At 59.2% G+C, this 21,740-nt stretch overlaps 1 protein-coding gene across 1 annotated transcript in view; it reads left to right on the forward strand.

Moving 5' to 3' along the window:
* Positions 1-21,740, forward strand: part of NCOR2 (nuclear receptor corepressor 2) — a 220,378-nt gene that overhangs the window by 78,153 nt on the left and 120,485 nt on the right. The window contains 3 exon segments of the mRNA XM_037816581.1: positions 2,897-3,074; positions 11,803-11,982; positions 16,667-16,780. Coding sequence (XP_037672509.1) covers positions 2,897-3,074; positions 11,803-11,982; positions 16,667-16,780 — 472 coding nt within the window.

The raw sequence follows: 21,740 nt of genomic DNA on the forward strand, positions 1-21,740 counted from the left end.
GGGAGCTTCTCCCTGAAGCAGAGGAGAGCAGTGGGAGGGCTGTGAGCTGGGCCGGGGTGGGGTATGAGTCCCGTTCCGAGACCCCCCGGCTGCATGGAGGGAGGGTTGTGGGAGGGAAGCCGGCCCCTGCCCCATCGGCCCCTCGTCCCTCGGTGACCCCGGGTGGTGGTGGGGCATGTGGGAGAGGGCCCCAGCGGTCCCGCCTGGACTCCGCCCCACCCCCATGGGGGCCCAGAGGACTGGTGGTGGGTGGTGACGCTCAGCACCCCAGGCGCTCGGAGTGTGCAGCTTCTGTGGGCGTCTTTCCGGAACCCCTGCTGCTCCCTGCTCGGCGCCACAGAGCAGGCACCTCCAGGGGCCGGGGAAGGCGCCTTCGGAGAGCGGAGCGGTTGGCGGCTGTTACTGGTCTCTCCGGGGCTGAGCCGGTGGCCTTGGGGGGAGCTGGAGGGGCAGATGGGATCATGAGGTCAGGGCGGGGAGGCCGGGGGGCGTGGGAGCTGGAGTCCTCGGGGCCCAGCCTGCCAGGTATCAGGCTGCGGGGGGCCTTGGGAGCGGACCCTCCACTTTGGAGCCATCCATGCCAGCCAGCCTCGGGCCAGAGACCCCTTTGACGACAAGGACGGCCACAGTAGCAGTGGCTGTGGGGGCACCCCCTCTCCTGGACCCCACCTGCCATGCAGGCCCCAGGCCCCTGGCCCGTCTCAGCCTGCTTCTCCCTCTGTAAAATGGGACGAAGCCGTGTGTGGTGGGTTTCTTGTAGAGAGAAGGGCACAAAGGCACGGCAGGGGGCCCAGATGTCCCAGGCCAGGCAGGGAAGGTGAGGGCAACGTGCAGGGGTGGGGGCGGGGAGACGGTGACCTGGTGCCGAAACGGGGCAGCCACTGTGAGCTGAGATGTGCAGGATCTGTTGCTCCTTGGGAGAGGCTGGCAATGCTCGTCTTTAATGTTAAACTCTCCACCTGTTTGCAGGTTGGCAGTGAACTTGGATTTTTAAGGCCCCCAAGCAGAGCCTGGCTGGGGGCCAGAATCAGGCCTTGGGCTCTCAGGGTGTAAGTTCTGGGCCATTTGGTCAAGTCCTTTCTCCCTCCTCCAGGAGCGTCAGCTGGGGACAGCCAAGTTGTGGGGTTTTGTGCCCGCTTCTCAGTGGGACAGCCGGGGCCCCGGGGCTGAGGGGCTGACCCGAGCTAACTGAGCCGGGATGGGGACTTGAGGGTTCAGGCCTAGGCCTTTCCGCGGTGCCATCAACCCTCAGAGGTGTCCTAGGACCACAGGTGGGGGCCACGGTGGGGAAGCCACCTGCAGCCACAGCTGCATTTCCTGGGAGTGGGTGGGACTGCAGGACTCAGGTGGGCGGAAGCTTCTGGAGGTGAAGGAGGAGCCACACTGGGCAGTTCTCGGGGCTTTCCTGTGTTTACGTGACAATCCCAGGCTGCCTGCCAAGCACCTTGCACTTGAAAAGCTCTAGGCTCTAGTTGGATGGGAGGGAGGCTTGTGCCCGGCTTTGGAGAGAGCCAGGCCTGGGGGCCTCCAGGGCAGTGAGCACAGGGGTGGCGGCCTTGTCCTCCACGCTGAGGCCCAGGAGGGCCGCCTCAGCCCACATGGTGGGTGGTAGCTTTCCGTCAGTCTTCGTGCACAGACAGAGCACCTGGGATTCGGTGCTGAACCAGACACGTGAATGTCTCTGGCCTTGTGGAGCTGACGTTCTGGGGCGAGGGCAGCCAGCAAATGCACACGCACGGATGAGCACATGCAGGGGCTGTGAAGGAAAAGGAAACCGGGTGGCTGGTGGGCAGGACGCCCTCCCCGAGGAGGGGCAAGGAGGTAGCCTGGCAGGAGCTGATGCACACGTGCTCCAGGCAGGGGCAGGTGCAAAGGCCCTGAAGCAGGAGCTCGGTGGGCCAGATCGGGCGGGGCCTTGTGGGTGACGGGAAGGGGTTTGGATCCTTCTGGACGTGCGTTGGTGGAAGTGTCACCTGAGAAGGTTGAAGTCAGGGCTGCCTGGAAGAGTGGCGGTGGAGGCCGGGAATCCTGGCTCTGCTGTGTGTTCCCGGGCAAGGCTGTACTCTCTCTGGGCCAACTTCCTCCTTCCTCAGCTGGAGCGGAGGGTTAAGGAGGGCCAGTCGGGAGTGATCGGGCTGGAGCCTGGCTGAGTTGAGAAAGGATCAGGGTGCTGTGATCAAAGCGTGCTGCCTGCCCTGGGTGGGGGTGTAGGGGGTGCGCCCCACGTGTCCATGTGTGTGGGGGTGTAGGGGGTGTGCCCCACGTGTCCACGCGTGTGGGGGTGAGGGAGTGTGCCCCACGTGTCCACGCGTGTGGGGGTGAGGGAGTGTGCCCCATGTGTCCATGCATGTGGGGGTGAGGGAGTGTGCCCCATGTGTCCACGCGTGTGGGGGTGAGGGAGTGTGCCCCACGTGCTGCGATTATCTGTGGTCTGCCCGCAGCACTTCTCAAACTTGACCGTGCACATGCGTCATCCAGATCTTGTCCAGATGCGGCATCTGAGTCAGGAGGTCTTGGGTGGGGCTCAGAGTCTGCATTTCTGAGCAGTCCTGGGCAGGGGCCAGTGAGGCTGGTGCTGGGACCCACTGAGTGGCAAGGGAGTGGAGGCGCACGGAGGGGTCTCCTGGCGTCAGCACCTCCCATCTCTTCCCGTAAATGCGGTCAGTGAGTGTCGGCGGGAAGGAGACAGGCGGGGTTTGAGGCCCACCCTGCAGTGTGGCCTTGGGTTGCGGGCTCCTGGGAGCACCTGCCTCACGGGAGCAAATCGGATGAGGTGCCCAGTGGGCGCTCAGCTGGGAGGGGCGCCATGTCGGGGCACAGGGGTATCTGGAGGAGTTCTGGGGGTCTCGGAGCCTCAGGCTCCCCACTTGACGCCACGTACCTGCTCCTCCTGCAGGTCCCAGGAGCTGCCCCTGCGACCCGAGTCCCACTCGTACCTGCCGGAGCTGGGCAAGTCGGAGATGGAGTTCATCGAGAGCAAGCGCCCTCGCCTGGAGCTGCTGTCAGACCCCCTGCTGCGGCCCTCACCCCTGCTGGCCGCGGGCCAGGCTGGCGCCTCTGAGGACCTGGCCAAGGTGAGGCCCTGCCTGGTCCCGGAGCCCTCTGCTGGCTTGGGTTCTGCTGCTGAGGGGCTGGCAGGAGGGAAGGGCTGGGGTGCCAGGCTGGGGTACCACCGGGGCAGAGGCTTGGCAGTGGGATGGAGCACAGCAGGCGCAGAGGCAGCCGCTGGGAGAGAAGGAGCTGGGCAGGGCCGGAGCAGCCCGTGCAAAGGCCCCGAGGCAGCATCAGGCCTGGCATTCGGGGGAAAGAGAAGTTGTGTCTGCTGTGGAGTGTGTGTAGGGGAGAGGGGGGGAGAGGAGGGTCCTGGGGATCCCCAGAGGAGAGTTCCGCAGTCCGATGGGGGTGCTTAGACAGTCGCTGTGTTCAGCTGAGCATGTACCAGGGGCTTGATCAGAGTTGGGGTGTTGGGGTTGTGGCTGCTTAGAGCAGGAGGCTCACACAGCAGGTGAGCTCCCGAGACTCGAACTCAGGCCCTAGTGGTGGCCATCTTGGACTCTGAGGCCTCTGGGGCTCCTGGATCCACTGGCAGGGATGGGGAGTGGGGTCTCTGCATCTCCTGGAGTGAGATCGGGCAGTGTTGGCCCCGGGGCCTGGGCTGGCAGGCATTCCTCCTGCATCCAGCGTACAGCTGCCCTTGGGCACCAGGTGGCACCAGGTAGGGCCCGGTTAGTCTGCCCAAGGGACCCCTGGCCAGGTGTGGGCAGGAGGAGCCAGGCAGCTTCAGGTGTGTCCGTGTGTCCCTGGGGGTGGCTGCCCACCCTGCGTGTGCTGGACTGGCAGCCCAGGGGTGGCTTTGAGGGATCCTGTACCTGGAGGCTGGGGTGCCCTGGCCCCTCCTTGTCCTTTGCTTTCCTTGTGGCCTTGATTCCTGCTCACCTGCCAGATGTCTGCCGGGCTGACCCAGGTGCTGGGATGTGGGCATGGTGGTTGTTGGCCCCACCTCCCTGTGCCTGGGGCAGGGACACCCCCAGCTGTCAAGGAAAAGCACTTTGGGTCAGTTAACAAGCACCTCGGACTGAAACCCAGTCCCCGAGCCCCTGCTGCAGCCCAGGCACCTGGCTCCCCTCAGTGCTGGCGGCTCCGATCCTGTCGGCCACACAGGGACCCCTCCTATCCCCCACCCCGACTTCCCATCCATCCGCACATCCCAGTGACTCTGCCCCGGGCCCCCCGCCTCACCCCTGCCCCACTGCAGTCGGTCCTCCAAACAGCAGCCAGGGGGATCTGGGGAAAATGGAAGCTTCTGTCCTCCCGTGCCTCAGGCCCTTCCCGTGGCTCCCATCTGGCCCCGTCACCCCCCCAGCCTCATCTGGTGACCTGGTGGTTCCTCGAGGATGCTGGGCATGTCCACCTCCAGGCCTCGGCCCTGGCCGTGCCCTCTGCCTGGAGCGCCTTCCCCCGGTGAGCCACCGGCCTCCTTCCCTCACCTGCTTTGCGTCCGGGCTGCCCTGCGCCTGCCGGGGCCTGACTCACAGGGGGAGACCCAACCCATGGCTGAGGCTGCCACCCCCGTTCCCTCCAAGGGACGACTGGGACTCCCTGCTGGTCACCGAAACGGGATCTCTGGGCAGGAGCTGTGGCGGCCACACTTGGGCTGTTATCCCCACCCTGGGCTGGGAGGGGGCTTGGCTTTTGGAGCCCCAGCTGTCATCCCTCAGCGGTAAGCCAGCACTCCTTCCTTCTCCCTCCTTCTCTCCTTCCCTCTTCCCTCCTTCCTTCCTTGCATCCACCCATCCATCTACCCACTACCCACCCTTCCTTCCATCTTTCCATCCACCCACCCACCCTTCCTTCCTTCCTTCCTTCCACCCGTCCGTCCACCCACCCGTCCGCCTATGCTGCGCCCCCCCTTTCCCTGCGCACAGCCCTGTCTGCCCCCCTGCCTCGCACCTGCTTCTCCCTGGGCCCCCAGCCCGGATTCCTTGTGTTCCCCACAGAGTTTTGCGGCTCGCTGCTCAGTCTCCCCCCCTCCCCAACACAAATCCACTCCCCCCCCTTGCCCCCGTTAACCCGCGTACCTGCCAGCCCTCCCCATAGCCTCCCCCCCCAACCCCTCGCCCGTCACTTCTGCCCGCCATGCAGTGCACCCACCCAGCCTTGCACTCACCCATTCATCCACACACCCACCCCCTACTGCTCTCCCCCAACCTCTCCCCATTGGCCTGGTTGCTCCCCCACAACCCAGCTCTGCCCCCGCAGTGGCCTTACTCATTCCCGGGAGTCTTCTGTCTTTTAGCTAAAGCCTGGGATGGGCCTTTGTGGGGCAGGTTGGGGATGGTTGGGGAGGGGCTGCGCTCACCCACCTGGCCCCCCCCCCGCAGGGCTGCCACACCACCAGGGCCCCCGGGACCCCACTGAAGAGGGGCCTTTCACCCGAGGGCTCTTGGAGACTCACCATGTTCTCCGTGGAGACTGTGCGTGGGCTGAGGGCGTGGGTTTGCCGCAGGGATCCTTCTGCAGTTCCATCTCACCCCAGTGTTGCCTGCCTTCCAGTCAGACCACCAGGAGGGGCTGAGGGAGGGGCCCCAGAGACTTCCGGCCAGGGCACCAGCTGCCTCAGAAGCCATGCCTGTCTGCCAGACGGGGCAGGGACGGGCTGAGCCATGCCGTCAGGCTCCCCGAGGGCAGGGGCTGCACCCGAGCTCCTTAGGGGCCTCCACTGCAGGGTGGGTTCAGCACTGAGAGGTCGGGTGGATTCTGGGAGCCAGGCTGAAGGTCAGGGAGGCATCCCCACTTGTGCCTGCCCAGCCAGGGGAGGTTGGGGCTGTGATCCCCATTTTACAGAGGGGCCCTGGTTTGGGAGAGCATTGAGCTGGGGCGTGGGGCATGGGGAGCGGCTCCACGGGGCCCCTGCCCTCCCGGCTTTCCTGCCCCTGGTCGCTGCCCTCTGGCTGCCTGGGCCCAGTGGAACCCTGGCAGCTTCCTCCTGGTTCTCTGCAGGGTGGTGGGAGGCGGGTGGGCCGCTCAGCTCAGCCCCAGGTAGCCGTCTGGTCCCTGAGGTGGGTCTCGAGCTCGACTTTCTCCTCAGTGACCGGCCCCCTGAGGGGTCCGTCCCACAGGTGCATGTGTCCCAGAGAACGGGGCTCTGAGGGGTGTCCTGGACAGGTCCCCAGTGGGCCTCTGCTGTCCCACCCTTCTCTCCAGCAGGCTGCTTTCACCCCGTTTCCCTCAGAGCCCCCCAACTGCAGCCCCCTGTGGCTCTGCTCCCCTTTCTGCCTGGTCTGCCCTTTCCACCTTCTTGTACCCCACCCCCCCAGGGTCTGTCTGTCTGTCTCCTTGTCTGTGTCTCTGTTTCTCTCTGACTCTCTGTCTCTCTCTGTGTGTCTGTCTCCTCTTCCTGGACCCTGTGAGAGGGCAGCAATGGGCCCGGTGGTGGGGTCTAGCTGGGTGGAGCGCTGTCATTAGGCTCAGAGCATTTGGAAAGTCTGAGCAATTTTGGGCCCGGGAAGGAGCTCGGGGGAAACAGTTCTGAAACTGTTCAGATGGTTTTTGCGTCTGCCGTGTGGAATTCGGCTGGGTGCATGAGACAGGAATTCAATGGTTTTTTTGCCTCTCCCCCAACTCCCCTGCTGTGTTCCTTTTTCATATAAAAGTGGTGTGTTTTATAAATGTTTCCTTGCCTTTGAGCTGTTGCAGTCCTGTGGCTTCAGCGGTTTCCTTTGGAATTCATAAAACTTTGTTTTAGGGGACTTTAGAATTGTCAAAAACAGCACCAGCTCCGAAAGTCCCATGGTCTGTTGGGGCTCCCTTGGCTGAAAGGGGCAGAAAACCCAGATCAAACTGGTTTAATCACCAGTCCCGGCTCATAAAACTAAAGCCCAAGGGTTTCTTGGCTTCAGGTACAGCTTGATCCAGGAGTCAAGTGCTGTGTCCAGGACTTGCTTTTTCTCCGTCTCAGCTCTGCCATCTTCCGCACGGTCTTGGCATGTTAACTGGGTGGCGGCTCCTGACTCCAGGCCTGCCTCCTCCCAGGTTCAAGGCCAGCAGAAAGAGAGTGCTTGTCCTGCTTTCCCCAGTTCCAGGGCAAAGCTGCTTTTCCTCCTTGCCTTTGAGAGGGCCCCATGCCCATCCCGGAACCTGTCATTGTGGCTGGGGAAACAGACCCTGTGAGTGGCTGAGCTGGCCCTGCTCCTTCCTGGAGCTGGGATGGGGGTCCCAGGGTTGGCCTCTCCAGCCCCTGAGTTGCTTGTGTGTCTTCAATTTTTCACAATAAGCTTTTCCCTCCGACATTGGTGTGAACCTTTATACCAGGGGCATCTGATTGGGAAAATGACACCAGCTGCCATCTGCTGGGTTGCTGTGGGGGGTGTGGGCTTGTTGTCTTCTCCCATGGGGTTTGGTTGAACCTTCTGGGGACCCGACTGTTGGACCCCCTTGGCCCCATTCCTGGGGAACTTTGCCACCTGCTTGCGTGTTTTTGGTGAGACTAAAGCTAAGCAGGGTCCCCTGGAAAACAGGAACGCTCAGTTCCTCAGAAAGCTGGGCATGTGTGACCCAGCAGTCCTGCTTCTTGGTGTCTACCCAAAAGAATTGAAAGCAGGGACCTGGCTAATGTTCCTCACAGAATTTTCATGATTGCCAGAAGGTGAAAATGACCCAGGCGATCATCGACAGGTGAATGGAGACATAAAATGTGGTCTCTGCATACGACGGGGTATCAGCCTTGAAAGGGAGGAAGGGCTGATGGAGGCTGCGACAGGGATGAACTTGCAAACACGACGCTGGGGGAAAGAAGCCAGACACAAAGCGCAGGTGTTGTGTGATTCCACTTAGATGACAGACGTAGACTAAACAGCAGAGGCAGAAGCAGAGAGGCTCCCAGGGGCTGGGGTCACAGGGGAAAGGGGGAGTTACTGTTTAATAGGGACAGACTTTCTGTTTGGGGTCATGAAAAAGTTTTGTAAATAGTTGGTGGTGATGGTTGTATAATATTGTGAATGTAATTAATGCCCCTGAATTATACACCTAAAGTGGTTAAAGTGGCTATTGACAAAGCTTTCACCCTTCAAGATTTTGAGGAAAATAAATTTCCCCAAACTTTTCCAGCAGTTCTCAGTGGTTGCCAACTGCTTCTAACCCTTGTGCTGCCCCTGCCACTCTCAGGAAATTTGGGGAACTATTTTGAGAATTATCTCTTAATTGGATGAATGGCTTGGTCTTGCAGTTTTGGGGTGGCCTTGACCCCAAAACCCTTTCTCCTGCAGTCCTTGATCTTGTCCCATTTTCCCCCTTTCTCAGTCCTGGTGGCAGAGCAGAGAGGGGTGGGTGGAGGGGCATTTGCTGCGTCAGGTAACATGACGGAGGCTCCGCGAACCATCTCGCCATTGCCTTTTGTTTCAAAAATCCTGAGAAATGACTGGGGAGGGGCTCAGGCAGGGCCTGCTGGGTGCCGGGCCGGGGAGGGGCTCAGGCAGGGCCTGGGGGGTGGGCACACAGCTGGAGCCGGGAGCCCGGGCACAGGGAGCCGCGGTGCAGCCAGGGCCCAGCACACACGAGCTGCCGCAGATGGGAGCATGTGTGGGGCCAGGGGCCCTGTGTGCACCAGCTCGGGCCTCCTGTCCAGAAAACACACACACATACGCACACACACACACACGCGTGCACACTCACACACACGCCCTCACTTTCTCTCTCTCTTCCTCTTCCCGGTGTTTGTCCAAGTGAATTTATATTTTTTATTGTATTTTTTTATTGTAAAAACGTACGTACATAGAAGCGATCACTTTCCAAGTACAATTTAACAGTAGTAAAAAGAGCAAACTTCAAAGAATGTCATGGGTTACAGTCCCATGGTTCCAGTCATTTCCTTATTGTGAAATATAACATGTACAAAAGGTGATAACTTTCAAATTATACCTTAACAAGTAGCTATAGAGCAAATTTCAAAGAATTCTATGTGTTATAGCTTCACCATTTCAATTTTCTTTGTAGCTATTCTAAGTAACTAAGAAAAAGAAAATTTTATGGAGATTGAGTATTCATAATTCTTTGTTAAATTCCATCTGTCTGTTGATATCCCTTCCTCTAATTTAAGTATTTTTTTGCTCTTCTGGGATGTCTGGGCAGTGACCACTCTAAACTTGTTCATATTGAAAAGGAGTGTTGACATTATGGGAAAACGGGACACAGCTGGTTGATGTTCTTGAAGAGGCTGTTGGCCTCTGGGTTTTGGGATTTAGCTGACATAGAGTTTTTTGAAGGATTTAAGTTTCTGAAGAATAAACTTCGTGAGTGGAACTTTTATGGAGTCTCAGACAGGGACCCGGGTATTCTTTAGGGTTTTGGGACCACTGTTGACTTGGTCTAATCATACTGTGGCCATTTGGCATATCCAGGTGGAGCTTGCGTAGGAGTAACCTCCAGGACAGCTTCTCGTCTCTATTTGTGTTCTCTTAGCCACTGAAACCTTATTTTGTTGCCTTCTTTTCCCTCTTTTGGTCAAAAAGGCATTCTCAGTCCTTGATGCCAGGGTCAGGCTCATTCCTGGTATCCATGTCCCTCCCATGTTGTCCGGGAGACTCGCTCACCTGGGGCCAGGTGAATTTTTTGTCCACGTGGTTTTGCCTGTGATTGCAGGGCTGCTGGGGGTGGGAAGAGGGGGCTCTTGTTCAGGCCCTTCTGCTTGCCCTGTGGCTCTGAAGGTGAGGAATGTGGGGTGGGGACTCCACTGCTGCCGTGGGAGCACCTGCAGCCTGGCCGTGGGCTCTGCCTGCCCCCCAGAGCCCTGACCGAGCCCTGCCCTCTCCCACCCTGTGCCGGCAGTGTCTGGGTGAGCCTGGGCCTCCGCCTCCTCAGCTGGAAAGTGAGGGAATAATACTTTCTCCTCCCAGTGTGGTCGTAAGAATCACACAAGCCACGACTTGGGTGTTGCCTAGAGCAGGGGTTGCCAAGCTGTGCCCCACAGGCCCCAAACGTCCCCAGCCTGTTCTTGTAAATACCATTTTCTAGGTGCAGGGCCGTGCTCGCACATTCAGGTACCGCATGGCTGCTTTTGAGATATAATTGCAGAGTTGAATAGCTGTGACCATGATTGTCTGGTGCACAAAACCTGAAATATTTATCCTCCGACCCTTTACAGGAACGTTTGCTGACCCCTGGCTTAGTGCTGGATACGTGCCTTGGGTTGCTCAGTTTCCTCATCTGTACAATGGGGGTTGAAAGGGCAACCCCTCAGCAGGGTGCAGGGGACCCGGTGGGTGAGGGTGTGGCAGTTGCTGAGGACTGGGATGGGCTGAGCACACAGCGGTCCCTGGTTAATTTCTAGGTGTCCTTGGTGGGGGGCTGGCCTGAGGTACATGGAAGTCCCCATTGAGGAATTTGGGGTCCCTGAGGCCTTTTCTATGTTCCCTGGAGGGTCTCAGTGTGCAGAGCACCTGGGGGTCCCTACTACAGCTCTCCCCTATCTCACATGGGCCCCTTGAGGCCAAGAGACAAACCCGGTGTGATCCTGAGACCCTGGGACCCTGAGGCGGAGAGAGTGGATATAAGATGGCGCAGCCTCTGCTATCCCAGGGTGGGGGGCTCAGGGCAGCCCTTAGGCCACAGTTGTCCTGGGGGATAATGTGTCCTGTGTCCTGAGGGCGGCAGCTGCGAGGGGGCCGTGTGGTGGCTGGTGCCCCTCCCGGGGCTTCCTCTGCCAGCAGCTGCCGGCTTGGCCTTGCCCACTGGCACAGGTGGGGTTTGGGTGGCGCCCAAGCTTGGGTCTGGGGTGGGAGAGTCACAGCCAACACTTCCCGAGTGCTCATGGGATGCCAGGCCCCAAGCTGGGCACTTTGCCCGCATTCGTGCAAAAAGGGAGCTGTAACTGCCTCCCTGGACAGATGAGGGTACCGAGGCACGGCGTGGCTGAGGACTTGGATCAAGGTCAAGAGCTGGGGGTGGCAGAGCACATGGGGGTATGAACCCCGGCACCGGGCTCCAGAGGGAGCACCCCAGAGGCAAGGGCAGGTTTTTACGCCCTGTCCCAGCGCCCTCCTGGCCCGGCTCGAATGCTCAGTGAGCTTCAGATGGTCGAATGATGGAGTCAGGGAGCAAGCAAATGAAGGGCTCCTTTGTTTGTTTGGCATGTTTTCAAATACGATTTTATTAATCAAAGAATAGTCCTCAATGAAGGAAAATCAGGAAAGTCCTCAGAAATCAAAAGAAGGCAGTGAGCGTCCCCCTCTTCCATAACTGTTTTTACCATCTCTGTGTCCCATTCTCGGAGATTTTCCTGCGTGCTTGTGTATGCACACGTGTTTGCTGCACAGCTGGGCTTGTGCTGTCTGTTCCGTTTTGTACCTTGCTTCTTTGGACTGAGCATCATGAGAAAATGGGTTTGCTGAGGGTCAGGCCCGGGAGAACAGAGGTCGTGAGGTCTTGGTTTCTGCTCTCGGGGTGTTGATTCTGTTGGGGAGGATATGGGTGGGGTAGGAGGAGTAAGAGAAAGGGCATCATGGGAAAAGGGGAGGTAAGGATAACATTCATGGAGGCGGAGGCGTCTGAAGCGAATCCGGAGGGATATCAAGGATTCTGACCTTTGAGAATGGAGGGAGGGACTGGGAAGGGCACACCTGGCCGAAGGACCCTTGTGGGCAAAGGTGGGGAGGCCTGGCCGCTGAGCCACCCTGAGACCGGAAGTGGGGACTGTCGTGGCAGATGTCGGTGTGCTGGGGACCTGGAGGCTGGGCTGGAGCCTGGGGCGGGTGCTGCTGGCTGGGGTGCCCCCTGCACTGACCCCTGCCTGGCTTTTCTCCACCACAGGAGCGCAGCCTGGCGGGCAAGCTGGAGCCGGTATCTCCACCCAGCCCCCCGCACGCCGACCCTGAGCTGGAGCTGGTACCTCCGCGGCTCTCCAAGGAGGAGCTGATCCAGAACATGGACCGCGTCGACCGCGAGATCACCATGGTGGAGCAGCAGATCTCCAAGCTGAAGAAGAAGCAGGTGCGGGCCTGAGGGCGGGCGGGGCGAGGAGGACCCGCGGAGGGCCCACGGGGCACTGCCCATGTGCTGGTCAGTTTTTATGCCCTTTACGTTTATTAGACAGGACTGCTGTGTGGTGCAGCATTGTCGAATAGAACTTTCTGCAGTGATGGAGATAGTCTATATCTGCTCTGTCCAATAGAGCAGCCACTAGCCATATGTGGCTGGTGCGCTGGAGGAACTGAATTTTTAATTTAACTTAAATTGGGGCCTGAATAGCCACAGGTGGCTGGTGGCTGCTGTACTGTCCAGCACAGGTAGGGCGGCTTGGAGTTCAGGATTTGGAGCCAGGCTGTCCAGACTTAGCTGTTTTTACAACTTCCCGGTGCTGTGGATTGGGCAGTTACTTCTCTGTGCTTCGTGTTCTTTGTCTGTAACGTGGGGGAGTCTCAGGTGGGATCACCTGGCTCTGGGGAATGGGCTAGGCCTCCCAACTCTGCCCCTTCTTAGCCGTGTGGCCTTGGAGCATTTGCTTCTCTGAGCCTCAGTTTCCTTATCTGTAAAATGGGCATAGACCCGACACCCACCCACTTCATAGGGTTGTCAGGAGGGAGTGGGGTCCATGGAACTGTTGAAACCACAGAAAGATGAAAAAAAATTGTGCAAAGGAGAGATAGTTCCCCTCCCCCTTTTTCACCCCCGTCCCCACCCTCGAGGTCAGCGGTAACCGCGTAGTCGTGCCTTATCGGCGGCTGTCTCTGTGCCTGGCACGGAGCCGTGAGCCTCCTGAGTGCGATTCGTTTGTCCCCCGCAGTGAGCTATGCAGGGGAGGCAGGTGTGGCATTTCTCCCATTTGACTGACGAGGAGATGGAGGTGCTGAGAGCCAATGCTGCTCACTTGGGGTCCCACAGCTCGGCAATGCCCGAGCTGCTCTTTGGACTCGGGCGTTGGGGCTCCACTACCTAGACTTGAGTGGTTGCTTGTCCTGGAACATGCATTTGACCACTGCACAGAGGGAGGTCCTGGGGCATTTGCCTTGTAAAGGCGAGGAACCTCCCTGTGTGTCGAAGCTGGGGGTTTCCAGGTCACCCCCACGGTGACCTTTGCACTCAGAGCTTTGCCCTCCGAGGATGGGAGCGAGTCCTGGAAAGAGAAACTGTCAGCAGTCTGGTATCCTGGAAATAGAAGCCCCAGGCTTCTAGAAGCAATCCAACTGCCTCCCTGCACTGCCTTTTTCCTCCAGACTTGGCCCAAGTTGGTTTTTTCCTGCAAGCCTGTCTGCTGGCCGCAGCCTCAGCATCCTCCCTTCAGGACCCCTGGGCTTTTCGTGTGCTGGTGGCCCCATCTCCACCCAGCCCCTGCTTGCCCTGGGGCCAGCTCCCCCGGCCCTGGTCACTGAGGCCTCAGCATTTCTGGGACTTTCCTTTTCCAGCAGTACATGCCCTTCACCAGCAGAAAAGAAGAAAAGAAGCCCTCCCCAATCTGCCCAGTGATGTGCTGTCCCCATGCGGCGGCACGGGTGGCCGGAGTGTTACATTCTTGGTGACAGTGAGGGGGTGTGTGTGAAGTACCCTCCTGGAGCCTCAGTTTCCTCATCTGTGACATGATGCCATCGGGACCTTCCTCACGGGTGGCTGTGACGATTGACACGCTCGTGGCTGTTCAGGATGAACCTGATGGCGACTCAGGGCTCGGTGTGCTCTGCCCTCTTGCCCTGCCTCTCATCCACTCGCTGCCCCCGCCACGCTGGCCTTGTTCCCACCGCAGGGCCCTCGCAAGGGCTAGTCCCCTCCCTGGAACGCTCTTCCCCGAGATCTTGGAGTGTGTCACTCCTCTTCCTTCAGCCTCAGCTGTGGCTCACCTCTCGGAGCTGCCTACCCGGCTCCCTGCCTGGAGAGGCCTCCTCCCCGCCAGTCACCGTCGCCCTTCTCTGCTTTTCTCTTCTGAGTGCTCATCACCCCCTCATGTGGGGTGCACTTTGGCTTCTTTGTCACTGTCTTTCCTCCTGAAGGGGAGAGTTTTTTGTCCACTTTGTTCATTGCTTTGCCCCAGTGCCTGGAATGTGGCTGGCAAAGAGGAGTACTGAATGAATGAATGAAGTAATAGAAATCAGGCAATGGGAAGGCCCTCTGGGCAGGATCTCGGTTCCTTTTGGAGGTGCCCCAGGGGTCCCTGAGTGGGAAGGCCTTGGGTGAAGCAGCCTCCCGGCAGCCCTGCATGGTCAGCCAGCACCGTGGGGGCAGTGCCCGGCGTGGCCATCCCAGCGATCAGTGCCTGCAGCCCCTCCCCACCCTGGCACCACAGACCCTGCCCCCGGTCCTGCCCCAGCCCTGGCCCAGCCTGGCCCAGCCTCCAGGCCCCACCTCCTCGATGAGGCTTCGAGCTGGGTATACAATTGTGTTTGCATGTGGGGGCTGAGTGGCTGTGCACGTGCCCACCCCCACCTGATAGCTTATTGGGAGCCCACCCCTCAAGTTTGGTGATTCTCCCAAAAACCCAAACCCTTCCCTGGCTGGCTGTGGCCTGGTTCCATGGCTGGTTCCGTGGGCCTTGGTGGCTGTGGGTTTCGGCAGGATGGGGCTTTGCTTTACAGCAGCTCAATATGGCCAAGCCCTAACTGGGGCCTCCCTAGGGGCAGAGATGATGGGCTCGGGTATCTTGGAAAAGGCGCCCCAAGCCTGGCGGACACCAGGGCAGAGCAGGGGGGTGATATGGCCGGAAGTAATCCATTTGGCACCACAGTGGAAGCAGGGGGAGCTGTGAACAAATAAATCAGGAATCCTGAAGCAGGACAGCCACGGACCTCTGGCACCCTGAGAACGAGGTTATGGCCCATCCCCCAGAGCATTCCTTCAGGCCTGTTGCCCTGGGGTCCACCAGGTTTGCACTCCGGGTTGCTGATAATCTGGAGAGGCTGAGCCAGAAGGTCCCAGGTGTGGTCCTGGGGATCCAGTCCTGACCCGGCAGCTCCCACTGCGCTTCAGGCCCAGTCCCACCCCTCAGCCTGCACTGGCCCTGCCTGGCGCCCTCCTCAGCCCCTCCTCTCCTCCCCTCTCCTTGCCACACTGGTCCCAGCACAGCGCTGTTGCACTGGCCGCTCATTGTACCCAGATGCCTTTCCCCAACTGCTCCAGTGGCTCCCTCCTGTGCAGCACTGTCTCGGCTCCACTGTCCCCTCCACAGGGAGCCCCCCGGCCCGTGAAAGGAGCTCTCACCCCCAGCCGTCCTCTTTGCCAGGGGTCATCAAACAACAGGGTTGTGGACCAGGTGCGGCCTGCCGCCTGTTTTGTAAAGTTTTGTTGGAACAGTCAACGCTCATTTGCAAATGGTTTGTCTGTCGTTGATTTTGTCCCTGGCTCTGGGACAAGACTGAAGCTAAAGGTCACTCGTGTGTTTGTGGCTGAGGCCGGAAGCCAGGGGCACCCTGCTGTGCATTATCCCCTGTCACCTGCACACAGCCTGCGGAGGCGGACACCAAGGCTCAGAGAGGGCAAACAGTCTGCCCAAGGACACACAGCACGTGAGCCTTGGAGCCAAGGTCTGAACGCAGGCCTGGCAGAGTTTGGAGCTGCTGTCTTAGCTGGGTCGCTGTAGGTGTCTCGGGGAGGACTGAGGGAGGATTGCCTTCAGTAGTTGGAAAGAGGCTCCCTTCCACCCACCCTTTCTGGCCGTGCACTTCCTCTGTTTCTCAGGTTGCATTTACTTGGTTTGAACTTTTGGGGGGTGGCGATATTTTCCAGGTGCTGGCTGTTCTTCCAGAGACCCCCACCAGGCGTCGCTGTGGGACTGTGGCAGCTCAGTTCAGCTCTGGGTTTTCTGGCTCTTTCTGCGCTCCCCCCCTTTGGCCGCATTTTTGGGTTGGTGGCAGCCTGCTCCTTGGTCACATCCCAGCTGTGAGCCTTACGAGCGGAGAGGAAGTGCTGGGGTCTCTCGTGATGCCCTGTCAGGTTGCAGCTTGGACCTGGCCTCCTGTGTGACCTCGGGCCAGTGTCTTAAGCTCTCTGGTCTGCGGTTTCCTGTTTTGGTGTAAAGCAGTGTCCCTAAGGGACTCCCTTCACGGAGATGTTTGGAGGAGGGCGATTGAGTGTGATGACCACAGGGCAGACAATGACGATGACGATACTGATGATGACGATGTGACCGTTTATTGGGTACTCACTGTGGGTGGGTGCCCTGCCTGCTTAGATCATATCACCCTCACCAGATGTACTTTAGTCACCCGGTTTCCCAGGTGAGAAGAGTGATGGGGCTCCCCCCCTGGACAGCCTACCCTGGTGACGGTGGGACTTGTGGCCCCCTTGGTGTGCTGTGTGTGGGCCAGCTCATTTAATGTCACCCCAGCCCTATGAGGGGGCACTGTGGTCAGCCCCATTTTGCCATTGAGGAAACCGAGGCACAGAGAGGTCAAGCTGCTCGCTTGCTCCTACCTAGCTGGAAAATCGCGCAGATGGGCTCTGCACCCAGGAGGTCGGGCTGCAGGGCCTGGAGGCTGGAGCAGGCCCTGGGCTGGGCCCATCCCCAAGGGAGCAGGGGCCTCTGCAGGGCGCGGAGTCCCTGGGGCTGACTCACAGGAAATGGTTAGTAGCCTGACTTCCCGTGCACGGCCAGCGGTCCGGGCGGAGAGGGGCCTGCTCGCTGCTGCGGGGGTGCCTGCGTCTCCACCTTCCTCCCCGCCCACCACACGTGCCCTCCCTGCTTCCACAGCAACAGCTGGAGGAGGAGGCCGCCAAGCCGCCCGAGCCCGAGAAGCCCGTGTCACCGCCGCCCATCGAGTCCAAGCATCGCAGCCTCGTGCAGATCATCTATGACGAGAACCGGGTACGCCCCCGGGCCCCCTGCCCCGCTGGGCAGCTGCTGTCAGGTGGGATGGGGTGGTGTGGCTGCAGGGGACAGTCCTGCCCAGGCACATGGGCCGTGGGTCCAGCCTGCAGGACGCAGTGTGAAAATGTGGGCATCGGGTAGCAGAGGAGCACCAGGGCTGGTGGGTCAGCTGGGGGGGCGGGGTGGGGGAAGTCATTTTAGACGGTCAGAGGCAATGTCTATAATGCAGAAGCCAGTCACAATAAAAGTCACAATAGCAGCTAATGTGAGTTGAGCAGCTCTTCTGGCAGGCAGTGGGACCAGGTCTTTACATAGTGGACCTAGGAGAGTATTTTCCATTTCAGACAGGAAGAAACAGGCCCAGAGAGGTTCAGTAGCTTGCCCAAGGTCACACAGCTGGGAAGTGGTGGGCCTGGAATTTGAACCCCTGGAACACCAGGCAGCAGTGCCTGATTCCGTAACCCTGGTCTCCATTGGCCTTTGGGATGGTTGAAACCCAGAAACCAGGGCCTGTAGCCGGCAGTGAGGGAGTCTGGGGGTCCTGGTTGCCTGGAGGGGCTGGGTGGGGGGCAAGGGGTGTCTAGGGCCAGGGCGAAGCCTGGAGTCTGGTAAGGCTGTGAGCCCCATCATCCCGGTGAGGCTTATGCGAGCTCAGGATCCATGATTGAAAGGGGGCTTTTTCCAAATGTGCTCGGGGTCCACGGCTGTTCAGTCCTACTCCCTTGTTTTATGGATGAGGAAACTGAGGTCCAGAGAGGGATGGGTCCTGAGGTGAAGTGAAGTGTGACAGATGGGGGGACTGGCCCTCCCTGTCTCGGCTCCTCTGGTCCCCCTCCTGCCCAGCTGCCCCCACTGTGGAATCTGCACCTGGCTGGGTCAGTGCCCAGGCTACAGGTTGGGGCGGGGGCCTCTGGTGTCCTTGGGGCCCGGATGGCTGCTCCAGGGCCTCTGAACTGGTGCCAGTGGGAGCAGCCCCTGGCGGGGAACTACCAGACCAACCAGTTTGGCTACTCCTCCACCTCTTGGAGCGGCAATATGATTCAGGATGAGACGGAGCCAGCTGGGGCTGGGGGCCATGTGCTGGCTTTGCGGGGCAGGGGTGCAGATGGGCAGATCACTCTCCTGTGCCCTGATCCCCACTCCAAGTGACCCTGATAAACATTTGTAACAGTGGGAGAGCCCAGTGCCGTGTGTGTTTTTAGCATCGAGGGCTGGGGTGCCAGGTGTCCTGGATTCAAATCCCATCCCTGCCACTTCCCGGCTCTGTGACTGTGGGCAGCTTAACCTCCCTGTGACTCATTTTCCCCACTTATAAAATGATGCTTGTTATAGCACCTCCCTGCACGGCTGGAGTGGGGCATTACGGGATGCTCTCAGAACGGCACCTGACACCGAGCAGGTGTTAGCTGCTGTGACGTCATTGTCAATGCCATTGTTCTTTATCTCTTCTACTTATAGTTTGTGTTTTGCATGACTCCATTTAATCCTCACCTACCTGTATGAAGTAGGGGGTTTTATTCTCCCTATTTTACTCTTAAGGAAACTGAGGCTCAGAGAGGGCAGGGTTGCTGCCTGAGATTGCACAGCAAGGGAGTGTGGAGGCTGGGAACTGGAGCCAATATTCAGCTGGCTCCTGGAGTCCTTGGTGGAAGGGACAAGGGCAGGAGTCCTTGAAGGTCACCACAGTGGGTGCCTCTGCCTGCCTCCCTGATCCTTGGTTTGCGAGAACAGGCACGGTTCCAGTCCAGCCTGTGCCCTGATGAGCTGTGTGGTTTAGTCTCAGTTCTCTGCTGCTTTGGGCTCCTGGCCATTTTCTTGAGGTCATGGAGTTGATACAGCTGAGGTAGTGGCTGGAAGGTTTTGTAAACTGTAAATGGCTGTCCCAGGAAGGGTCCAGTAAGTTGAGACTTGGATACAAGAGACAGAAACTCAGCTCAAACTGTCTGAGTCTTGTAATGGAAAGCTGACGGTAGTTTGCTTCAGGTATGGCTGGATCCAGGTGCTGAAATGAAACTGTCCTCAGGCAGGGCTTGCCAGGACATGGAAAAATGGTTGCCAGCAGCTCCAGGCTCAGCCACCCCTCTGCAGAGAAGATAGAAATCTCCTATTTACAAATTATCTTGGGGGTAATTCCAGAATTGATTCTCAGGGCTGGCTGGAGCCACATGCTCATTTCTGAGCCAATATGGAGGCCCGGGGTTTTGATTACACTGATTGGTTAGGTAGGGCTGGATCACAAACCCACCCCTGGACATCGGGAGTGGAGTCAGCTCCATCCCCACCCCACCCCATGGACTGAGAATGGGGGAGGGGCTTCTCCAGACGGGAGATCAGAGACAGGGGAGGGAACCCTGGTCAGACACAGGCAGCCAGACCCCACCCCCAGACTGGTGGTTTCCACATTGGGGTCCCAGGGCACTTTGAGCACCACCTGCCTCCCCCAGGGACTCAGCCTGGGGGTCTCTGCCCACTTCCTGATGGAAGTCACTGGACCCCTGTACTTAGAGACGAGGAAACTGAGGCTCTGGCAATTTCCCCTGAGGACTGTCAGCTAGTGAGTAGTGAAGTGGAGACTCGAACCCAGTTCCTGAGCCTAAGAGCCTGGTAAGTTCAGATCCACTGAGCGCGTCACACCGAACCATTCATTCATTCATTCATTCACTCAGCAACTACAAACCGAGTGCCCGCTCTGTGCCTGCCTCTCTTCCAGGTACTGGGGATGCCCCTGAGGAGACATAGTTAGAATTGCACCCCTACATCTCCATGTGTGGGTGACTGAGCTGAGGGGCTTTGCAGTCGCCTACCCCCAACTCCCCTTCTCTCCTGTCCTGTCCCCCCTCCCTCTGCTCCACCCCACTGGCTTCCTTGTTCTCCCTCAAACACCCAGGTATGCTCTGGCCTCAGGGCCTTTGCACCTGCCGTTCCCTGCGCCTGGAGCTCCTTCTCCCCGGGTCGCCCTTATTGCCTTTTGTTCTTTCTCCAGTGCCCCTTTTCTGCGAGTCCCATTTTGACCCTTGATGTACTTCTGAGACCCCTTCAGCACGCGTTTCCCCTTCCTTATTTTTCTCCTGAGCGTTGGCCCCGTGGGACCCGACATGCATTTTACTCGTTTGTTCTGTTTCCTGTGAGGGCAGGGGTCTTTGTCCCGTGTCCTGGCTGTGTCCCCAGCACCTTGAATACTGCCCGACACATAGTAGGTGCTCGGGAAATATTTGTTGAATGAATAAATGAATGAATGGTGGCAAGGGGGAGGGGGAGATGACAGGTCTATGGCCTTCCCCACGGCCCTGGCTTTTGGGATGTGGCCCTGGAGGAGATCAGTGGGGACCCTCCCTCTGCCTGGGCTCAGCGTAAGAGGCTGGGAGGCCGTGGGTGGGAGGCCCCCAGCTGCCTTTGGCAGGAGCAGCCAGAATTTACTGGCCCTGGGGGGATCCATAGCATTAAAGTTTTAATCCACCTTCCTTCCCTGCTGGTTCCTTGGAGAGGAGGTGGACGAGGGTCTGTCTTGGAACGTTGTGCTGGCCGGAAAGTGCAGCGTCCCCGCTGGGCAGGCCTGCCTGGCTCTTCCCAGCATTGATCTCCACTCATTAGCCTTTCAGAGTACACTGCCGAGGCGCCAGCGGGCACTGGGGGCTGCGGGCTGAGGGGAGTCGGCTGAGCAAGGTGGTTCCAGGAGCTGCCTGTGTGGGAGGGGGCTGGGCAAGGGGGCCCAGGTGGGGGACAGGAGGCCTGGCCAGTGAGGAGGGGGCAGGCCACCACCAGAGGTGGGCACAGGAGGCAGGGCTGGGGTCCATCCAGAGTGGCATGGGGGGTGGGGAGACGGCCTGCCGTGGGGGCCGCAGCTTGGCTGTCAGCACAGAGGAGGCCTTTGTGGGGGGCCATGGCACAGGGATGTGGGCAGCCGGGCTTGAGTGGGCTTTGAAGGGGCATGTGGAGGGCGAGTGATGGAGGCTTGGCGATCCCCACACTTGGGAGTTTGGGTGAAACAGTGGTGCGGGACAAATAGATAAGGGCTGAATGGTGAGGCACAGGTGGTGGGCACGGCAGGAACTTAGGGCCGTAGGTATCCCTGGGGGTGGACCAGTCAACGTGAGCTTCGTGGTGGAGGCGGCGCTTGGGCTAGGTCTGCAAAAATGGGAGCTATTGAGAAAGAGTAGAAGGGTATCAATGCAGATGTCTCTGCATTCACAAGACGGGGAATAGTGGAGGCCTTGGATCGCTGAGTGAACAGGAAATCAGACTAAGGTCCGAGTCCTTGTCTTAGATTTTACGCATCTCGAGAGGAAGGCTTTGATGCAATGTGATTAGCATTAAGTCGGGCAAAAGTGACTGTTACGTCACCAATAGCAATAGGTGCTTCACAGTGTGAAGCAGTTTGGGCTGCATTTCAGGGGACCAAGGCCCCACCTGGGGAAGGAAGATGAGATGCCTCTCAAGGTATGGCTGGAACCCCCCCTCATCCCCACCTGTGCCCCGGCCATTGGAGCTGAGGTCTCTGCTCTGACCGCCGAGCAGGGTGGGCCTGGGGAAGCAGCTGGCCCCAAGAGGGGCGCCACTTGCCTGAGGCCGCCCAGCTCAGCTCCAGAGGACGAACCCTGAACCCTGGAGCCCAAGCTTCACACCAGGCTTCTGCCCGTCACAGGGGCTCTTGTTGGCGGTTCATGGAGTCAGGGCTCCCACTGTAACCAGGGGTCAGGGTGGGGCTCACTCCCCCAGGGAACTCCGGGGTCCTGACAGCCAGAGAGCCCGGGGAGCTGTACCTGAGCACAAAAGGCCGTTGTCACTGCAGACAGGAGCCCGTGGGCACTGCGGCCCTACAGGACTGTGGATATATGTCTCTTCTATAAACACAAAGCTCTGCACATGTCCCCACACCAGCTCACACACACCCATGTGTACACACATGCACACCATCGCTCATCCATACTACCTGCCATGCGGGCACCCATGGGAACAC

Source organism: Choloepus didactylus, chromosome 23 (assembly GCF_015220235.1).
Source record: "Choloepus didactylus isolate mChoDid1 chromosome 23, mChoDid1.pri, whole genome shotgun sequence".
Lineage (NCBI taxonomy): Eukaryota > Metazoa > Chordata > Mammalia > Pilosa > Megalonychidae > Choloepus > Choloepus didactylus.